At 37.7% G+C, this 21,040-nt stretch overlaps 1 protein-coding gene across 1 annotated transcript; it reads left to right on the top strand.

Annotated features, from left to right (window-relative positions):
* The first annotated feature begins 388 nt into the window (after positions 1-388).
* Positions 389-7,621, top strand: LOC112156807 (gastrula zinc finger protein XlCGF17.1). Its single transcript, XM_024289182.2, has 2 exons — positions 389-438; positions 4,729-7,621. Exon 2 carries the CDS (start codon positions 4,971-4,973, stop codon positions 6,117-6,119), a length of 1,149 nt encoding a protein of 382 aa, XP_024144950.1. The 5' UTR covers positions 389-438; positions 4,729-4,970; the 3' UTR covers positions 6,120-7,621.
* The last annotated feature ends 13,419 nt before the right edge of the window (positions 7,622-21,040 follow it).

Here is a 21,040-nt window from a genome sequence, read left to right as displayed (position 1 = left end):
GAAGTGAACAGCAGGAGATGCTAGCCTAGTTAGCTTGTGTTCAGAGGACGGTGATACTTTGTCCGGACGTTTGTGGACAGAAATTACGATACGTGGTTCGGTTCCGAACAATCCTCTTTAGCTAAAGTGTCGTAAATGAGTGAATGCGTGTTGAACGTAAAGACAACGTGGCTGTGATTGTGAGACTAGCAGATGATCGGAGCTGCTGCTGTTCAGAGGACTTTGGTGTTTGTTGGAGCTGAAGATCTTCTGCAGCTGCAGGAACCATGTCTTCCCTTCAGTCTCTGAGAGAGTTGATCAGCGAGCGACTATCTGCTGCTGCTGAAGAAATCTGCAGACTCTGTGAAGGAACCATCGTCCAGTACGAGCAGGAGCTCTGTCGTCAGCGCAGACTGCTGGATATCTGCTGGAAACCACAGCTTCAGCTCCACCACATAGGTAGGACACTTCTTCTTCATCTTCCAGAACGTTCTGGTCCAAGTTCTAGTGGAGCGATGACTGTTTTTGGTGGAGGATTCAGGTCCGCCATTTTGAAGCGGTAAACAGGCGCTCTGCAGTCTTTAGCTTCTTTCAGGCTTCGGTTCTTTTCCGCCTTTGTTGCTCCTCACTTTGAGACCCAGAAGTGGGGGAATTATTAATAATCAAAGTAATCTAAAACATAAAAAGGAGCGCCTTTGTCCAAAACTATGTCCAAAATCGGACACAGGGGTTTTGATATGATCTTTACAAAATGGAAAAAGATCACTGAAAACATAGGGCTATTATGCACTGAAACACCGTAGACGTTTTATTTCATGAACTTTAAAAAAAAAAAAAAATTAAGAAAATGAAATGGCATAAAAGCAGTTTATAAATTACATCATCACTTTTTTGTCATTTAACTGTAAACTCCAATTCAAAAATGCTGAAAAAGACAGATTTACGAGAGATTTCCTAATTATTCCTCCAAGTGATCAAATTTGATATTTTTAATAATGGTAATAAAAAACGGCCTAAAAACAGTATAATGTTTTGGGTTATTGTTATTGTTTATCATAAGCTGCATTCCCTTTACATATGTGCCCAAAACTTGATCAAAATTCTGGAAATGTTAAAAAAAACCTCAATTACACAATGACATTGTTTCCATTAAATAAACACAAACCAATTCACACAATGTCATTCAAAACCATAGTGATGTATGAGAGGTATTGTTTTAAGTTGATTCGCTAAAAGGGAGCATTTGGATGACGTCACAGCATTAGTGGGTACATAGACCATTGACAGTTCTCAAAACTGTCAAAAGAAAAAGAAGCATTTAGTCAGCCACCAATGGTGCAATTTCTTCTAGTTAAAAAGATGTATGAGGCCTGTAAATTTTACCTCAGTTATAAAAGAGAATGAGAAAAATAAATCAGAAAATTACATTGTTGGATTATTAAATAGTTTATTTGTAACTTATGGTGGAAAATACTTTATTGGTCGATAACAAAAGTTAAACTCAATACTTTGCTATATACCTTTTGTTGGCAATGATAGCAGCCAAACATTTTCTGTAATATGGCGTTTATTCTATGTCAAAACTCTGCAGAAATAAGACATCAGCCTCTCGTGAGCAGAAAAAGTCCTCGCGCGCGAGAGACTGTGACCTGGTCCCTCTGCAACGAGGGATGTATGCGCACTGGCAGAATCTCAGTGAGTGTGTGCATGCTCAACGTTTTGGTCATGTGGGCTCCTACGAACACCGACTCTGCTCGTGAAGAAACGAGGGAAAAATTAGCTTTGACAACTGGGGCGGGCACAGAGGGCTGCACTGACTTTCTTCTGATTGTTCTATTTTGAGGATAATGACGCCTTCTAAACCGACGTAGACAGGAAGTTTATGTTTGTAGAGGAGGTTGTAGCCCACCTGCCATGCCGAAACATTGTTGGGACAATGACTTTAAAGAACGGCTAAGTCTTTAGAAATACAGTGCTATCCCTTAATTGTGGGGGTGAGAGATTGGAGATTTCCGCGATTACGGAGAAGCTCCTCGTCGCCATCTGACCCCCCCCCACCCTTCTGAGCATGCTGTGTAAACATTTATTAAAAAACATTGGAGTATTGCTAAACATAGTTGTTTTTTTAAAATCCAGAACAAAAGACTGTGTACTTTACACGAACTGTCACTCTGTCTCTCTGTGCCTCAAAAAAACGATTAAAAACGTACGTTTCCTCCTTCGTGTAAAAGGTCATCTCCATACAGAATGTTCCAGTTCCATCCATAATAAACTGCCCCGGATGATAATTATCCCCCGCTATTATCAGGAAATTTTCCAGCTGATGTCATTTCTTAATCAGAAATGCGAATAAATGGGATAAAACTAAATATCTTTAGAGAAGTTATAGAATTCACAACACATTTAGTGTGTTCCTTTAAATGCTGCCACTGTTACTTAGCCAGTGATGAATATTTCTGGCAGCTTGTTTACGAGTAAACTATATTAAAACAGTAACACCGGGCTCACAAGGCTAGAGTTACAGCTCCGATGCGAGCTCCACAGTCTTTACGTAACTTTAAAAGTGCGGGAGGAAATCCCACTGCAGGCGTTTACGACCTACGTCTGCGGTCAGGCGTTTGCAGCGTTGCAAATCCGTTTTGTTGGGTTCAAATTTTTGCCGGATGACGCAGCTGAGCCGCAGCGAATAAAGGGGGGGATTACTGGTACTTCCTATATAAATGGCAGGTTATCTTGTTAACGTAGGTGAGCTAATATGAGCCATCTGCTGTAGCTGGACTGCTCCCGGATCGCACCTGAGCTGAAACGCTAGCCGTGTGAGCCTGGGGTAAGTGTTTCAATAGACTAATCAGAAGAAAGCCCTCTGTCTCTGCCCCTTATTGTCAAAATTCATTTTTCATTCATGCGCAAAAAATTGCCCAGAGACTGCGCAAGCACACAAGACCAAAATGTTGCGCATGTGCGCGCTCACTGAGATTCTGGTGGCGCACAAGCATCACTCGTGCCCGAGCGAGCAGCTCATGCATGTGGAAGTAGACAGTCTCTTGCGCACAAGGACTTCTTCTGCTCGCGAGAGTTTTAAACACGAGCATGCTGGAGTTGAAAGGGCTCGCGGTGCTCTGAATTGTCCGCGAGAAATGTGTGATACATGCGTGGAGGTGTCTTTTTTCTATGTGGAGTTTTGACATAGAATGAACGCCATCCTGTAAGTCTTCTCAAGGTTTTCACAAACTCCAAATATTTTCTACGGGGATGAGATCTGGAGACTGGCTAAGTCACTTCAGGACCTTGAAATCCTTCTTATGAAGCCACTCCTTCATTACCCAGGCAGTGTGTTTGAGACTGTTGTCATGCTGAAAGATCCAGCCACGCTTCATCTTCAATACCCTTGCTGATGGAAGGAGGTTTTCACTCAAAATCTGACTATATATGTCCCAGTCATTTTATCCTTTACACAAATCAGTTGCCTGTTCGTTGAAAAACAGCCCCAAGCATGATGTTTCCAGCCTCGTGCTTTACAGAAGATATAATGTTCTTTGGATGCAACTCTGCATTCTTTCTCCTCCAAACAGTAGAATTCTTTCCAAAAAGTTCCATTTTGGTTTCATCTAACCATAGGACATTCACCCAACCCTCCTCTGGATCATCCAGATGCTCTCTAGCAAACTTTAGACGGGCCTGTACATGTACTGGCTTTAGCAGAGGGACACGTGTGGCACTGCAGGATTTGAGTCCCTGATGATGGAGTGTGTTGTAGTGTGAATGAAAAATGTAATGTTTTACTGATGGTACTGATCTTTGTTACATTGGCTCTAGCTCTCAAATATCAAAGTACTAAGCTTATAGTTAAGAATAGTACACTCACTCAAACTGAGAATTTCTTCAGGGTTATCAGGAGAAACAAACTCTGGGTTAATTTAAAGGACCTATATTATGCTATTCTTAAGCCTTTCTGAGTAAATTATCCATATATATGATAATATAATATATTAACTTTGTCACACTAAAGAACTAGTTTTTTTATTAAATATTATTTTTTTGCAAACTTTGAAACCCTTTTGCTGAGGGGCGTCGGAAAAAATTGATTCACATTGGAATCTAGATTCTCCTTTTTAAAGAATCAGAATCGATTCTAGATATCCAAGAAGCACTTTACATTTTTTATTCCATATTCCTGCATTTATATATTTGATTTAATGGCTCGAACCTGCTAGCTTACTTACAAACCGTAATGTTTGTCACAAAACTGCTACCGTAGTTTGTTTTCTCTGGAGGCGAGCGAGCGTACGGTGCGTGCGCGCTATGGTACAACGTGGAAGAAGAAAAAGAGATTCTTCCTGTCCTGTTGTCAATGAAGGCAAATGTTTGGGCGCACTTCGGGTTCTATAGATCCTGCTGTAAGGTGCTTGACATGACATATGCAGTGTGCCAAATCTGCAAAATGAAAATCAAATATTTTGGGAAGACTTCAAATGCTCGCGCTCATATCTCCCGCCATCACCCGGAGCTTAAAGTTTTAAAAGTCTTTCTCTGCCTTTGTACTATTGAAATAATCCGACGCTCCAAGATTTCATGATGTTACGATCACAACTATTAACGGAAATTCAAGCAAACCCCACGATTTGTTTTTTAAAATGTAAATATTAAATTGTGCAGATTTTGACAGAGATTATTTAAGTTCTTAGTGCTTAAAAATACACAAAGTCCTTTAAAAGTATAAAAAGTCTTTTTGTATTTTTGCTCCTACAGTTCTCCCCCAGCACTGTGTGACTGAAGACGAGGGTCTTTGCAACCAACAGAGGAACTTCAGAGTGGAGCAGGAGGAAACAGAATATACACAAACTAAAAAGGAAGGCCTGGACCCCGAACCTCAACCTCCACTTATTAAAGAGGAGCAGGAGGAACAAGAACCTCCACAGGCTCAGGAGGAACAGGGGCAATTAGAAACTTATCCGATTAAAGACGAGCAGGAGGATCCAGAACCTTCCCCGATGAAAGAGGAACCAGGAGAACTCTGCATCAGTCAGGATGAAGAGCAGCTTGATTTGAAGCAGGAGACTGATACCTTGATGGAGATTCCTACTTATGAGGGAAATGAACACAGTGAAGTAGATCTAAACAATCTGCAGAGCTTTAATGGAACTAATGGTGAAGATGAAGAAGGAAACCAACATGAAGAATCAACATCAACTCCAGATGAAGAGACAGAGCCACAGAACAGAGATCAGAGGAAGAGAAGAGACAGAAGTCATGAGCAAAGTGTGGACAGCTCTAACATGTCAGAAAGTCAGTGTAACTCTGATGTTAGAAAAAACTTAAAGAAAGGAAATGTGGTAAAGAAACACAAACAATCTCTAATCTCCTCTGCAAAGTCTGGTGAAAGCTCAAGAATAGTTGGTAATCGCTTTGTCTACACAAAAACAGACACCGATAAAAGACGTTATCTCTGTAATGAGTGCGGTAAAAGCTTTTGTAACATGTCTCAGTTCAGATTTCATTCAGCAACCCACACAGGGGAGATGCAGATTTCTTGTAAAGAATGTGAAAAAAGTTTTTGTCAAATATCAGATCTCCGAAGACACATGATGACTCATACAGGAGAGAAGCCTTTTCCTTGTAAATATTGTGATAAAAGTTTTACCCGTATATTTAATCTCAAAACACACATGAGAACCCACACAGGAGAGAAGCCTTTTTCTTGTGAAGAATGTGGTAAAAGATTTAGTTGTACTTCTGATCTCAAAAAACACGTGACAACCCACACAGGAGAGAAGCCTTTTTCTTCTAAAGAATGTGATAGAAGTTTTTTTCAAATATCTGATCTCAAAGGACACATGAGAAGAACTCATACAGAGGTGAAGCTTTTTTCCTGTGAAGAATGTGACAAAGGTTTTAGTCAGTTATCTTATCTAAGAAGACACATGAGATCTCATACAGGAGAAAAGCCTTTTCCCTGTGAAGTTTGTGACAAAAAGTTTAGCCGTATATGTAATCTCAAAGAACACATGAGAACTCACACAGGAGAAAAGCCTTTTCTTTGTGAAGGTTGTGACAGAAGTTTTAACCGTATAAGTAATCTTAAAAGACACATGAGAACTCATACATTAACAAAGTATTTTTCTCATCAAACAATGTTATAAAGGATCTAGTGCAAAAAACTACACTCGCAATTTATTGCTGATAACGATTGTAGTAGAAGTATGCATACCACAAATGGATCACCACATTTTGTGGTGGCGCTAGTTTGAGAAGGAGGCGCACAAAAACAGTTCAGCTAAGCTAAAATGTTCAATGAATAAATAAATGACATCTGATCAAAAATGTTCAACAGTTCTGAAGATGCTCAAACTGCAGTCACCAAACTTTTTCACACTAACTTGTTCTTGTTTATAGTTGCATCATTTAACTTAACTGCTCAAGCTACTTCACAGAATTTAAGTTTAAGTGTTAAATGATAAAAGAAGGTTAATAAAAGAAAAATAGGAAAAACACTTGAATCTCTTTATTAAATTTGTTCTCTTATTAAAGTTGTTACGAAAGTATTGGATTGCGGTGTCAGCAAATACCCAAAATAAAATGACTAGGGATCAGGTTGGGCCCCAAAAAAACTTAATGGCAACATCCTTAATAGTTACCAAAAGCTCTCTTAAAATAAACATTATGGAGCAAATGAAAACACAAATTTAGAGATGGAGTGTTCAATCCAAATAAAGGAAATATATATATATTAAATTTCTTTGACTTTCATAATCTATAAGCTACAATTATTGATCCAAATAATAAATTATTGATATATTTCAATATAATGACTTTTGAACTGATTTACAAAGAAATTGAAATGTTTTCACAAAATTAAGTACTTTAGATCAGGGATGCTCATTCCTGGTCCTGAGATCTACTTTCCTGACTGTTTTCCAGATCTTCAACCCTGCCAGCTGCTGATTAGCTCAGTCAGATGTCTCTGCATTCTGATTACCTGGTCCAGGTAATCAGCAGTAAGCAGTGCAGTGACAGCTGTAAAACAGGCAGGGTGCTAGATTTCAAGGACCAGGAATGACCAGCCCTGTTTTAGACGTACCTGTAAATAGAAATGTGTTAATCTGAATGAATACAGTCAAATCGTTATCTCTTAACCTAGGCACGTTAACCTTGGAGAGTGGGGTCATTGGGAACCCACAAGACAGAGCGCTGAACTTTTATTTATTTTTTGAATGATTTTTGATTTTCACTGATGTTCATGGATACCACAAGGGTTTAATGGTTTCATTGTGGTTGTAGGTTTTCCTGAGAGTGTGTATGTTGTCTTGAGTCTGTTACCACGGCAGCACAAATATTTTGTAAACATTCCTACTTTTTGTTTAAAGCAGTAATGGAGCGTTTACTTATCACATAAAATGTGTTAAAATGATGTGTTAGAATTAAAGACTAGTTTTATGGGTCATGTAAGTAATTGTTTCATTAGGAAAAGATTTATCTAAAAATGTAGTAAGTTAGAGTATGTATAAAAACAGACTGGTGTTTCTAGTTTGTGTTCTTGTGTTCATATTTTCTACTAGAGACTAGACCCGTTTACCTGTTCTTTTTAGTTTTCATTGTTCTGTCCCTATCTTTACTGGGAAGAATAAATTGGATGTGAACATCAGTCAGAAGTGTGGAGTCTTCCCCTCAGTGTGGGTTTCTGCCTTTATTGGTTCTCTGCAGGTTCCAAAGCTGGGGCCTGTTCCAGAAAGCAGTATGTGTGTAGTTACGTATGTGATATACTGGGGTAAGTTGGTTAAAATTTTCCTATTTGATTCCAAAACCACATGTAACCTTCAAGATGTAAAGTTAGGGAAATACGTTTTTGAACAAGTCCTGGAGGGGTCTGAAAATGTCCACTTTAGGCGCATGTCCACTTTGAGAGAAATCTCATATGATTTTTTTCCCAAATAATGTATTTGTGTACTACTTCTGCAAATAAGCATTTGAACACCTGTCTATCAGCTAGAATTCTGACCATCAAGACCTGTTAGTAGGCCTTTCAAAAGTCCCCCTCCACTCCTTTTATCCTAAATCACAAGCACGTATTTGAGGTCGTTTACTGCATAAAGACACATGTCCACCACATAAAATCATTAAAAGACTCCAACTATTCAATGCAATGTTATTTATATAGCCCAATGTCTCAAAAACAATGGCGTCATTGGGCTTCATGCCGGTAATTTTACAGAAGCAGAAGGTCGGTCATAAAATGTAAACTATAGCTAATTGCTGAACTAATCAGACTACATAAAACTGGTTATCTACATGAGAGGAGCTGGTCAATGACCTGAAAATGACCTGGAACCACATGTCCAGGCTTGTTTTAAGTTTGGCAATGATGATGTCATTTAGAGGATCAAGAGGACTCATGGGAGAAAGTCATGTAGAATCCTGTATGTCAAATGATCGACTGTGTTTCCTGTCAGGAAGTTCCCGACTACCCATGACTGGCAGTTTACATCATGTGTTGCAGCAAGAGTTTCCATGTTTCTGAGGATTTTCTTTAAAACAACTCAATTCCAGATAACTTCATGTTTGTTTTCTTCATTTCAGGAAATCATCTCTGTGTCCTTTGATCTGTGCTGAGTCAGGACTTTTAGTTTTTTTCTTTCGACTTTAGATCCATCATTTAGAATCAAGTATTTATTAATAAATATTTTTATTGACAGTAAAATAAAAAGTTGTTGTTCACCTTTCGGCTTATTCCATTAGGGGTCGCCACAGCGAAACAGCACCCACTGCTTGATTTGGCAGAGTTTTTATGCCCTTCCTGACACTACCCTGTATTTTAAGGGTGCAGACTGTAAAATAAAAGTAAATATATTTATTGTCCAGCAGTGATTGTGGTGTTTGTGAGTCTTTTATTTTGAAATTCTTCAAGAATGATCATCGTGGTGGGATTTCTAGATCTGCATGAACTCATCCTGAATCTTTAAACACTCGAGCATCAAAGAATCAAACTGACTTCCTTCACTTTTTCTCAGCATGAAGCCTAAGATCCAAATTTGAAGCTACAACCTGAAGATGTTTGGATGTGAACAGCAGGAATGAAATGAAGACATCCATCAGGAGCAGAGAGGAGGACATCTTCCTCAGGCTACAGAGGGGAAGCAGCAAATTTGCTGCTTTTTTACCAAAGAAACGTTGAAAACACACAGAAAAAGGTAATCATAGAAAAGAAATATCTTAAAAATATAACATTCGGATTGTATTTATAATTTTAAAAAGTATATTCATTTTCTTTAATTTATGCATTTTTAAGCTGTATGTTGCTGGTGAGACTCTGCCTCACCTGACTGGATGTCACTGGGTGTAATAATCAATGACAAATTTTCTTGGAAACCTCAAATAGCTAAAGGATTTGTAATATTACACAAGCTGAAATGTTCCCTAAAGCATAATGCATTAAATTTACTGTCCAACTCTCTGATTGCTCCACGCCCATAATACTGTATAGAACTTTGGGGCACTACTTATAAAACCCACTTAACCCCAATCTCAACATTACAAAAATGGCAATAATAATTGTTACTGGAAGAAAACAGAGACCAATCAGAACCATTGTTGCATTATGCCTCTTTTCTCTCTCTTCCTTATACAATAATGTTTAACCTCATCAATGATTCACTCACTCATTGATTGGTCCAGTAACCAATTCACATTAATGTATAAATCTATATAAAGTAAGAAAGTGATCATATAAGTAGATCAAAATAAGTTATTACCTCATGATGTAGAAAAAACACAAAGTAATGGAAGACAGACTTTCAACAAGTAGAGCACAACATTATTCACTTTTTGTCAGAGCTACCAATGACAGATTTTTTTTAACAATCTGGTTTCTGTTTGATTTTTCTCAAAATCCTGGAGCTGATGAATATCTGAATCCAGCTGATTTTTCTGCACAAACAGCAGAAAAAGTCCACTTCCTCTTTCTGCCCAGCTCTCCTACAATCATGGAAGAATTTCAGCACCATGATGCTGAAATGTCTTCCTGTCAAATTTAAAAGTGCTGAATATATATATTTTTATATTTTTAAGATAATTGAGATGAACATTTTCAGGTAAGATGAGGAGAGAGTTGATTACTGATGGATCAATGTTTGTTGGTTTGTTTGATCAACTGACTTAAGTGCAGAAATGGTGACACCCACAGCTGCTCCCTCAAGAAAATGTTCAAAGAACTGCAGGGCGTAAGGTTGACCTCTGGAGCGTGTGGACAAAGGTAATTAAAGCTCCAAAAATGAGAGAACTAGAAGACTTCCCCACACTCCATAGTAGAATGAGAAGATGAACTATAGTTCTCCATCAGTCCACCGGGGGAGCTGCAGCACAAAAACTGTTTACTTCATCCTGGGAGAGACAGTGGAGCTGATCTCAGATCAGTTCTTGGTGGAGCTCTGACACTCATCTCCACTTCCTCTGATTCCTCCATCACTCTGCTCCCCGCCTCCAGGAACAACATCTCTTGCCATCACTGGGACATTCATACCCATTCACAAACCAGTGGAGCAGCATTGGAGGTAAGGAGGGTTAAGAACACAACAACGGCTGGCTCGCTGGCAGGAGCAGGGACTGCCAATCCTTCAATCAGTAACCGACCGGCTCAACCATCTGAGCCACTGCCACCCTAAACCACTCTACTGACCTCAGAGTCTGCAGTTTGAAGCGGACTCCTCACCAGATCCTGGAGCTGCTGAATATCTGAATCCTGAATGTTGCTGTCTCTCAGATCCAGTTCTGTCAGGTGGGATGGGTTTGACTTCAGAGCTGAGCCCAGAGCTTCACAACCGATCTCTGACAATCTGTTGAGGCTCAACCTGAAAGCAGACAGAAAAGTTTGTGTGAACAGATTGAAGTGGATCAGATGTTGGATGTTCAAGCTCTGCATCTCCGTGTATGAATATATCTGAATTGAACTGAATTACTTGTTGTGTGAATTGATTTGAGTTTAACCCATTAATATTTTTTTTTACTGCAAAGTAATGACACTTCTGTCTTCTGCTCCATGGCGTCCCTTCATTTCTGACTATGTCTATTTTTCCTCCCACTAATACCATACAAAAAAATAAATTTCCAGCTTCTATTTAGTACTTTACTGTTATCATTTTCAAAATTGATTTAGCAATTTACAATTAAACATAAAATAAAATGATGTTTCAATACATAGTTTGCTTTGAACTGTAAAAAGCATTGTCATTTGAATAATGGCATGTAAAAATCCATGACAATTTAAAATGCAACTGATTTTGTTATTATTTAGCATTTTATTCATAATATTTATCTCATATTGAATTCCATGTTTTAATATTGAACACTGAGTTGCAAAATATATGTTCATATTCCAAGCCTTTAATGCTCAATTAATTGTCAATAGCTAAATTAATTTTCAAATTGCATGAACAAATTGAATATTGATTCGTCAATTGAGAATTGGATGTTACGTTGAATTTGACTCAAAAACACTTCCATAGAATCCTGCCTGTAAAACATTAGCAGCTATGTTTTTCCTTTTAGCTCTTCACTTCAGAATTGAAAACCACTTCTCTTGATTTCCCCCTTTTTACACTTTCACAATTATTGCCTTTGTTTTTAAAGTAGAAAATACTTTGAACAAGCAAATTTACATCTGTTTGGCCTTTGAGGCATTTTTGTAGGCAAACCAGAACATTGAAATAATTTTATTATATTTTATTTTAGTTAGTTTTTAATAAATTCATTGTTTGTTTTTATTGATTCATGTATTTTTAAGTTTTATTTATCATTTCCTGACATAAAACTTTTTTATAGAAATATCTGAAGAAGTTTTCATTATATCAAGAACCAGTGAAGCAACATTTGAGTTTTTATTATTATTATTATTATTTAAAAAAAAAAAGTTTCTGCACTTGACCCGGAAGTAAATAGTACGGTGTGCTAGCAGCGTTAGCTTCTGCTGAGAGGACGGTGGTGTTTCGTTGGGACGTTCGTGAGGTTTGTGGACAGACAGGACGATACGTGGTTCGGTTCCGAACAATCCTCTTTAGCTAAAGTGTCGTAAATGAGTGAATGCGTGTTGAACGTAAAGACAACGTGGCTGTGATTGTGAGACTAGCAGATGATCGGAGCTGCTGCTGTTCAGAGGACTTTGGTGTTTGTTGGAGCTGAAGATCTTCTGCAGCTGCAGGAACCATGTCTTCCCTTCAGTCTCTGAGAGAGTTGATCAGCGAGCGACTAGCTGCTGCTGCTGAAGAAATCTGCAGACTCTGTGAAGGAACCATCGTCCAGTACGAGCAGGAGCTCTGTCGTCAGCGCAGACTGCTGGATGTCTGCTGGAAACCACAGCTTCCGTTTCACGCTGCAGGTATGTTCACTTCAACAAAGAATAAATGCCCTTCATATTTCAGAACATTCTGATCCAAGTTCTAGTGAACCGATGACTATTTCTTGAAAGATGCCGGTTCGCCATATTGAAGCGGTAAGCTCTGCGGTCCTTAAATTATTTCATGTATCGGTTCTTCTCTTCCCCGTTGTTGCTCCCATAGACTGTATATAAAATAACTGGACGAAGCAAGCCCCCCTACTTCCGTGTTCCATATAGGAAGTACCACTGGGTTGCAAAAAGGCCAAAGTCCCATTGACTTACATTGAGAAACAGACAGTTATTTCTCAGTCATTTTATATCTCAGAATAATCATTCTTCCTCTGCTGCTTTCTGATTAACTTCTTTTTTCTAATCCTAATTTATTTTTAAAGATTTTTTTACATTATAACAAGTTATTAGAGTTATAAATTGACCAATCAGATGGCTCAATAAGCGTTTGTGGGTCTGACGTCGAACGTCTGGGGGGTTTGAGTGACAGATGACGGGTAGCCAATGGGAGCAGACTTCATCAATGGGTCTGTGAAGACCTTTTAACACCTACTTTACAATTTAACAATGTACCAATCATTGTCCTACTGTTGTTTTCCTCAATGGAATGTACCGATGCAGCAGTTTAAAACAACAAGAGGAGCATGCTGTCGACATTTTTAGATGAGGATTTACTTTGTAGAAATAGATTTCACTCTGAGGTTATGTGCTTTGGACTTTTTTCTTTGTTTAACGTTCGTTTTTCTTTTTTTCACTGTTTTGATTGTAGCTTATAAATTATAGGTTGCATATATGCGCATAAAATCACCAACCAAAGTTTCATCTTCGCTGCACTTTTCCAGCTTCAGCCTGAATTAGACGCAGCCGTCTGAGGAGCGCGAGACAAACTTGAAAGGACCTGGTCGTATTTTCAAACAGATAAAAGATCCAGCTGTTCACTTGTTAGGATGGTTATTTATTTTAAATACTGCTGAACGCGCTTCTCACGTGCATCTGATCAGACTCTAATGTGGCAGCGCATGTGAAGAGACGAGCTGCTACGGTGCGCATGAGGGGGGCACACGCCGGTCTGCAGCAGCGTCACCCAAATGCTCCTTTTATCTCGACAAAAAGGAATAAATGTAAGTAAATCCAAAAGGACCGCTGACAGAATCAAATGTTGGAATGGTTCTCCCTCAAAGGCTTGAACAATGACTTGTACGATTCTCCCGAGCCGCCGTTATTAAAGTAGAAGCTGTTTACATCCTGCGGTCTCGTGGTAGAGGCGTGGAAAGAGGTGGACGGTTGCAATAAACTCACTCCTGATTGGCGACAGTACTTCCTGTAGATTCCATGACTCAGCTATGACTCAGACCAATCGCTGAAGATTGTTTGCAAATGGCGGTATCCGTTTCAGGAATTGACGGTGAAAGCGGCGGCCTACTTTCGCGAGGAGAAGTAATGCATTTTCAATGGGGGACCTCAGTGCTCGCTCAGTCCATTATTTTTACAGTCTATGGTTGCTCCTCGCTTTGCTTTTTAAGTAGTTCTGAAATCAGTCCTACAGGTTGTTGCCAAATATGTCATTGTATCTCTCTTGCTTCCTTTTTACTTTTTACTTTATTTAGAGTGCTTCCAGTGGTCTTTTAACATATATTTTATGGAGCATACATCCCTGTTTTGTAATTTAGCCAGGGGTGTGACTTAAACTGAAGTGTGACTTATTTGTGTATGTGTTTAAAAAAAAAAAACATAAAAAGACTTATATAATCGCTATTATTCCACCAACAACCGACTACCTTTTAGTAGTTGTTTCTGCTAACAGCCGCTAGAGGGTGCTGTTTGTTTATCATTATTTCTCCAAAATAACCTAAGAAACCTTTATAAATGCTAAAATAGTCCAAAAAGTTAGCAGGATGACATTATAACTTTCAACTTTACTACACTCTGACTCCATATGAAATAAAGTAACGACTAATCAACACTATTTTAATAGTTGATTAATCGTGGATTGGTCGACTAATCGTGGCGGCCCTACAATGAAGACATACATCAAATTCAGAACTGGAGCGGAGGAGGGAGACTTTTTTTCCCCAATCATGGCAGTTGCTGCATCACGAATTTCTACTTTCTTTCATCTGTTCCTGATCCAACTCAATTTTAGTACTGAGAAATGCAGTTTAATATTGTCCAGTTCTGGGTTAACGAGACTGCACACACGTCAGCAGCTCTGGCAGCATTTTAATATGTCTTAAAACTTGATTCATCAGTCCGGGAAAAACTGATGATGTGGTATTGGTACTGCATCCCCACTATGTTCCAAGTTTCTGTTGTTTCTGATACCATCTGGCGTTTCGGCCACCGCAATAATACAGAACCTTCTGGCTATTTGAACAAAATTTTATTTTTTAGCTGTCAATTATCACTTTTAAACAGACATTTTGGATATATTTTTGAAACCAACTTAACTGCTCATATAAACTCAAAAAATTAATACAACGATGAACTTTTACGTTAAAAAAGTAGCTTTTTCCATGAAAAAATAAAAGAAATATAAAGAACATTTGATTTGTGGATTTGATTATTCAATAATTTATTATCTTATTAAAGTTTGATTCGGTGTTGCTTTTTCTTTTTTTAACAAATTGATTTGAATTTACTGCAGCTTTATTTGATAGTGGATTTATTCAGTCAAGAGGAAATGTTGTCAATGAATAAAATGTTGTGTTTTTCTTTTGATTATGTGTCCTTGCAGATCTTCCTCAGCATCCGAGTAACCAGGAGAGACGCTCCAGTGTGGAGCAGGATGAACAAGAGGAACCAGAACCTCCACTGACTAAAGAGGACCAAGAGGAACCAGAACCATCTCATGTTAAAGAAGAACTGGACGAGCAAGAGGAACAGGAATTGCCTCAAATTAAAGAGGAGCCAGAGGAGCTCTGCATCGGTCAGGATGAAGAGCACTTTGATCTGAAGCAGGAGACGGAAACCTTGATGGAGATTCCTACATTTGAGGAAAATGAGCTCAATGAAGCAGATCTAAGCAATCCGTGGAGCTTTAATGTAACTGATGGTCAGGGTGAAGAAGGAAGCCATTATGAAGAATCAACTACAGATGAAGAGACAGAGCCAGAAAACAGAGATCAAAGAAAGAGAAAAGACAGAAGTCATGTCCTAAGTGTGGACATCTCTCACATTTTAGAAAGTCAGTTTGATATTAAAACAGAGGAACTATCAGAACAAGAGATCTATGGAGAAACATCCAGAAAAAAATCACCAACCAAAACATGTGAACAAGACAGGAAAATGGAGAGATACTTTTGTCTACAGTGTGGGAGGAGTTGTACAACCGCTCGAGGTTTGAGGCGTCACATAAGAACCCACACAGGAGAAAGGCCTTTTTCATGTAAAGTATGTGGCAAAACGTTCAGCCGTAATTATCATCTCACACGACACATGTTGACTCATTCAGGAGAAAAGCCTTTTTCCTGTATAGAATGCCATCAGAGTTTCAAACAGAGTTCCGTTCTCGTAAGTCACATGTTAACTCATTCAGACGAAAACCTATTTTCCTGTCTGGTGTGCCATAAAACCTTCAGGCGCAGTTTTCATCTCAAATGTCACATGTTAACTCACACAGGAGAAAAGCGATTTTTCTGTACACAATGCGATAAAAGTTTCAGGTATAGTTCTAGTCTGACGCGTCACATCTTAACTCACACAGGAGAAAGGCCTTTTTCTTGTACTGAATGCAACAAAAGTTTCAGTCGAAATTATAACCTTAAATACCACATGTTATCTCATACACAGAAGAAAAGTTCCTGTGCCCCCTAACATTATTCCTAATAAACATGGTCCTACAAGAAGAAATTAATTTTGTTTCTTCAAATGCATTTCAGAGCACGCTTCGCTACTATTCAAGTGTACATAGTTATAAAGAGAAGTATCTTTTTTATTTTTTAATACATTTGATCTTTAGCTGTTTCTGAAGCCCTGAAGTTTTTAGTTGTCATCTAATAGTAAAAAGGTACGGGTTCAAATCCTAGCTGTCTTCCTTCTGTTTATTAGAATTAGCATCTTCTCTGCGTATTTATCTCTCCTTAAAAGGTTAGCTTCTGATTCTAAAATTGTCCCTTTGGTGTGTATGTTCCTATGTGCGTTTTTTTGTCTCTGTGGCCCTGAAATGATCTGTCAAACTGTCGAGGGGGTCTTGACCCTCTCCAGTAGCTCAGTATGCTCCAGTGACCCTTAACAGGAACTAGCAGTTATAGAAAATGGATGAATGAATGAACTATATTTATTGTGTTTCTTTCTCAGAGCTGATTTTTGTATTATGTTGTAATACCTGAAAAAATAAAAAAAAGCTGAATTTGTTGGCCTTGTTATTAGTATTTTTTTTCAAACCACTTCAATCTATAAGTTGTATTAAGTCGTATATCACTCAATCAATATCTTCTGGTTAGCTAAGTTTAGTCTAGACAAGGTGTTGGTAACGTTAGGCTCTCATGTTGAGGGTGGCCCCCTCGTGCCAAAGACTGACACCTCCACACTCATCACTTCATGTTTTCCGTGGATTCCCTGAGCATGTGCACAAATTGATCTGTCCAAATGCAGTTCTGTTGTTTCTGTTAAATCGTTATGGAGAGATGGTAAAGCTGCTGCTGTCTCAGTTTGGGCCTCGTCTTTAGTGTTACATATTTATCAAAACACTTCTTAAATTAATTACAAATTTGAGCTCCATTTGAAAAGATTACTGACTTATCAGTCCTTGAGGATTGGTTTCATGTTGAGAATCATGTTTGATTTTTTTTTTTTCAAGCATAGATTATGAAAAATACAGGACAAAACACACACATATTTCAAACTCATGACAGAAAAAAATCAAATGCATTGATCATAAAATGGAAAACAAAAAAAAACACTTATGTCACATTTGGTTCATTAAATTTTGTAATTATTAACTAAAGTCAAGTAGTGTTTGATTGCTTGAAAAAGAGTGAGAAGAAGCAAATTTATATAGTCCCACCTCTACTTAGTTACTACTTTTTACAGTTTTGCATAGTCGTGTAATCCAGTTCAGATCAGATCAAATTAATTTTTTGTTCTTTTCGAGTAGCAAAGTGAAGTGTTTGTTGATTAATTTAATAAAACATTATTTCATGACATCAGTAAACAACTAATTATCATCAAAATACAATTTCATATTAATTTAGAAAGATAATCATTACACATTGAAGATCAAGTTTTCAAGCAACAATAGAGTGCTTAATACGGAGCCCTAAAGGGACATCGGTAAAAAAAAACTAAAGTGTGAAAAAAAAAAAAAAAAAAACAATTACTAACTGGTGCACACCACTTACTAACAGTTTGTAATTTTTTTTTTTTTTTTTTACTTGAATTTTTTTTTTCCGATGTCCCTTTAGGGGCTCCGTAGCTTAATTATCATTATCTGAAAGAGTTCTAATGTTTTCATTAAACATTCATGATTCACACAATATCTAATAATCATTGATTATCATTAGAACACATAATTACATTAATCCAGTAATCATTGCTACATATTTCAGATCAAGTAAAAAAAATCAATACAACATCAATTAAAAATGCTGGTTCATTCTGGATTGGACATGTTGTGGTCACTGTAAACCAGGTTCAAATCTGGATCAAAACAAAATATTTAAACTGTCATTCAGACTCACAAATAGAATGTTATCAACGTACCGGAATCAACATTTTGTTGGTTATTAGTTTGATTGCAGTATGCAAACTTGAACTCTATTTCAATAAATCCTTGAGGTATTTCAAAAAAGCTGAAAATAACGTAAATTGCTTAAACTTTGAACATCTTAAAGTTTGAATGGTGTCTCTTGGCGAAAGTAGACAGAAGTTAATAAGTTTAGAAGTGCACAAAGTATTTGACGGATTCATATCCTGGGGTATATTTTGCTCAATATTTTCAAAGACTTTTAAGTTTTTGAATGGCAAAAGTAAAATATCATGATATGGACCAAGATATTTGTTCAGAGTTACTTTTCAGTAACAGATGGAATTATTTGTGAAGGATTTGTGCCACAAACAGTGTGATTTGAGGAGAAGGAAGTTTGGAATATTTTTGAGACTGAAGCTGCTAAAAATAGTTTGATTGAAGCAACAACAGCTTTTCTGGAAATACAAGCAGGCTCTTTTCAAACCACCAAAACTCAATTTCTTATACCTAAAAACAATTATTTTTTCTGTCAGCCTCTCCATGATTCTTGACAAACTGAAGCTGTCATTCTGTACCCTTTCTTTCATCCAATCAGAAGCAGGTAAATATCTCATCGCCAGTTTGTTCGTTTTGGTTTGTGATACTTAGAAGCCTTTATCATCCTTTTCAGTCAACACAAAGCCTCCACACAATCTTCTTATTCATTTAGAATCATACAAAAGTGATAAACCCCCCTCTCTACATCTGCCTCACTCTCTTTTGGCCCCTAAACACACAAAAAACTGAGCTCAACTTAACATTCCCTCTGTTTCTGCTCTGATGATTTATTCATTTTCATTTTTTCATAATAAATTCATCATCAGTCAATAGATTACTTTTGTAATTTTTACAATGCAATCTGTAATGAGATCATTCACATCTGTGCAGTTATTTTTAGCAGTGGAATAAACTTCTTCCTTGTTTCTCATATCTGGACACAGAAGGTTTATTTGACTCTGCTTTCTCTATAAAAAGATCTTCAATATTCTTTGTCTCAAAATGCTGCTTCCAAAATAAGTCTAAAGAGAAGCATGCTATACTGCACAGAGGAAAAACCTGCAAAACACGGAGAACGTGAAAGGTAAACGGCGATATAGCGAGGGAACACTATATCAAGTTAGTCCACTGGTTAGTCCTTACACTATTTTGAGAAACGATTTAAACAATATTAATAACAACAAGGATTATTCCCTTTTGTGGTGTGAAATTAATGGAAGCAACTGTCAGACGATTCACGTCTCCTGCTGTCCATTAATGTCTAATAGAAACCTTGAAAACGTCCTGTTAGATGAAACTTGAAAATAACGCAATTCTGGTTAAAAATACATCAGGAAAGCGTATATATTTTACTACCTAAAATGACTATAATCAATATCATAACAGGTGCACATAATCTGGGGCCCGTTTCAGGAAGCAGGTTCAACAAATTTAGAGTTCAAACATGAACTCAGAGTCACTGGACTCAAAATTCTTGTTAATAAAAAGCTTGTGAAGTAAGGAATGTTTTTTTTCCGTCAATAGTTTAACGAGTAATCTCCATCAACGCATGAATGCCTGTTTTTCATACCCCCCCGGTTGTCCAAGCAAGTATAACCCCAGAACAGAATGCATGATGCTAAAATAAAAAGTTACCAAAAATTCTATAATGTCGTCATAAGACCAACAGCAGGATCTTGCTACTGTTGATGTGAAAGTATAAGAAAATTACTGCATAAATTTGACTTTCATGGCAGGTGTACAAGGAGGAAACCATTGTTCTCCAAGAGTCAATTCATTCTTCACTTTCTTCTGTCTTCTTCTCTTCAGAACAGCTTTGATCCTTCAGATATTTAAGAATCAAATCCTAAAATATTGAAATTAAATCTGATCATCAATGGTTTGTTTTTCTGTGATCAGATCCAGAGTTGGTGAAAGTGTTGCTGCCCTCTGCTGGTTAAAGTGTCCAAACAGACCAGATTCTGCTGGATATGAACAGTCTCTGGTTCTGGAACAGAGCACGTCCTCTCCACGTCCATGAACTTCTGCAGGTGGACACAGAGAGCAGCTGTGAATGTCTGCATTCAGGAAGAAGAAAAGAAGTTGCTCTGGTGTGAATACATCCCAGTTCTGTGCAGGTGAGACTAGAAGACACATCAGCCTCACCGTTGAAGATCTGCATGTGGACAGCCACCAATGTGACATTTTCACAGAAAAAAACAACAAAATTATCATAAAAGTTGATGGTCACATTCACATTAATAGTGAAAGCAGAACAAACAGCTGATGTGTTTTTGTAGTTCTGTGAATCCAGATCTGACTCATCTCTTCATCTCCACTGAAGTTGACTGACATGTGAGTTTAACAGTTTTCATTTACTTTAAATAATTATTTTAAATCCGATATGATTTTATTTTCAGTTCTCTGAACCAGTCACAAACTACAGGCTCTGTAATCTCCTGATGAGTAACTATTATTTGATTATGTCAGCATTTTTTACATCAATCTGGTTCTTCAAACATGAACTTCATTTCCCATCAGTCCATCTGTCAGGAGACAACAGTTGCCAAAGCGCTTCCTTCAGGAATGACTGGAGGTAGAAGGATTTTTCATTCTTTAACACCGAAACCATCAGTAACATCAGAGTCTGACCTTCATCAGATAATTATTGAAGGACAACCTCTAGGTTTTTACTATCTAGTGGAATTTATTGTTTCTGCAGCTGCCTAATAGAGTGGATTGTAAAATATTTTCATTAGATTTTTTTTAATATATTTAAGAAAAATATTTAAAGTTTTACCCAGATGTGATAAAGTTATTGGAAAGATTCTCTCTGCTTACATGTGGTTTTGGAACTGAAAATAGATGGTTTTATTGACTAACTGGTGTCAAATACCTGCTTTCAGGAACAAGTCCAGCTTTGGAACCTGCAGAGAACCAACAAACAGCAGAAAGCCACACTGTGGGAAAGACTCCACACTTCTGAC

This window comes from Oryzias melastigma, linkage group LG2, assembly GCF_002922805.2.
Source record: "Oryzias melastigma strain HK-1 linkage group LG2, ASM292280v2, whole genome shotgun sequence".
NCBI lineage: Eukaryota > Metazoa > Chordata > Actinopteri > Beloniformes > Adrianichthyidae > Oryzias > Oryzias melastigma.
This window is presented reverse-complemented; position numbering and strand designations above follow the sequence as displayed.

Excerpts from the sequence above, each read along its gene's own strand:
- LOC112156807 (XM_024289182.2), top strand. The coding sequence starts at position 4,971 with ATGAAAGAGGAACCAGGAGAACTCTGCATCAGTCAGGATGAAGAGCAG.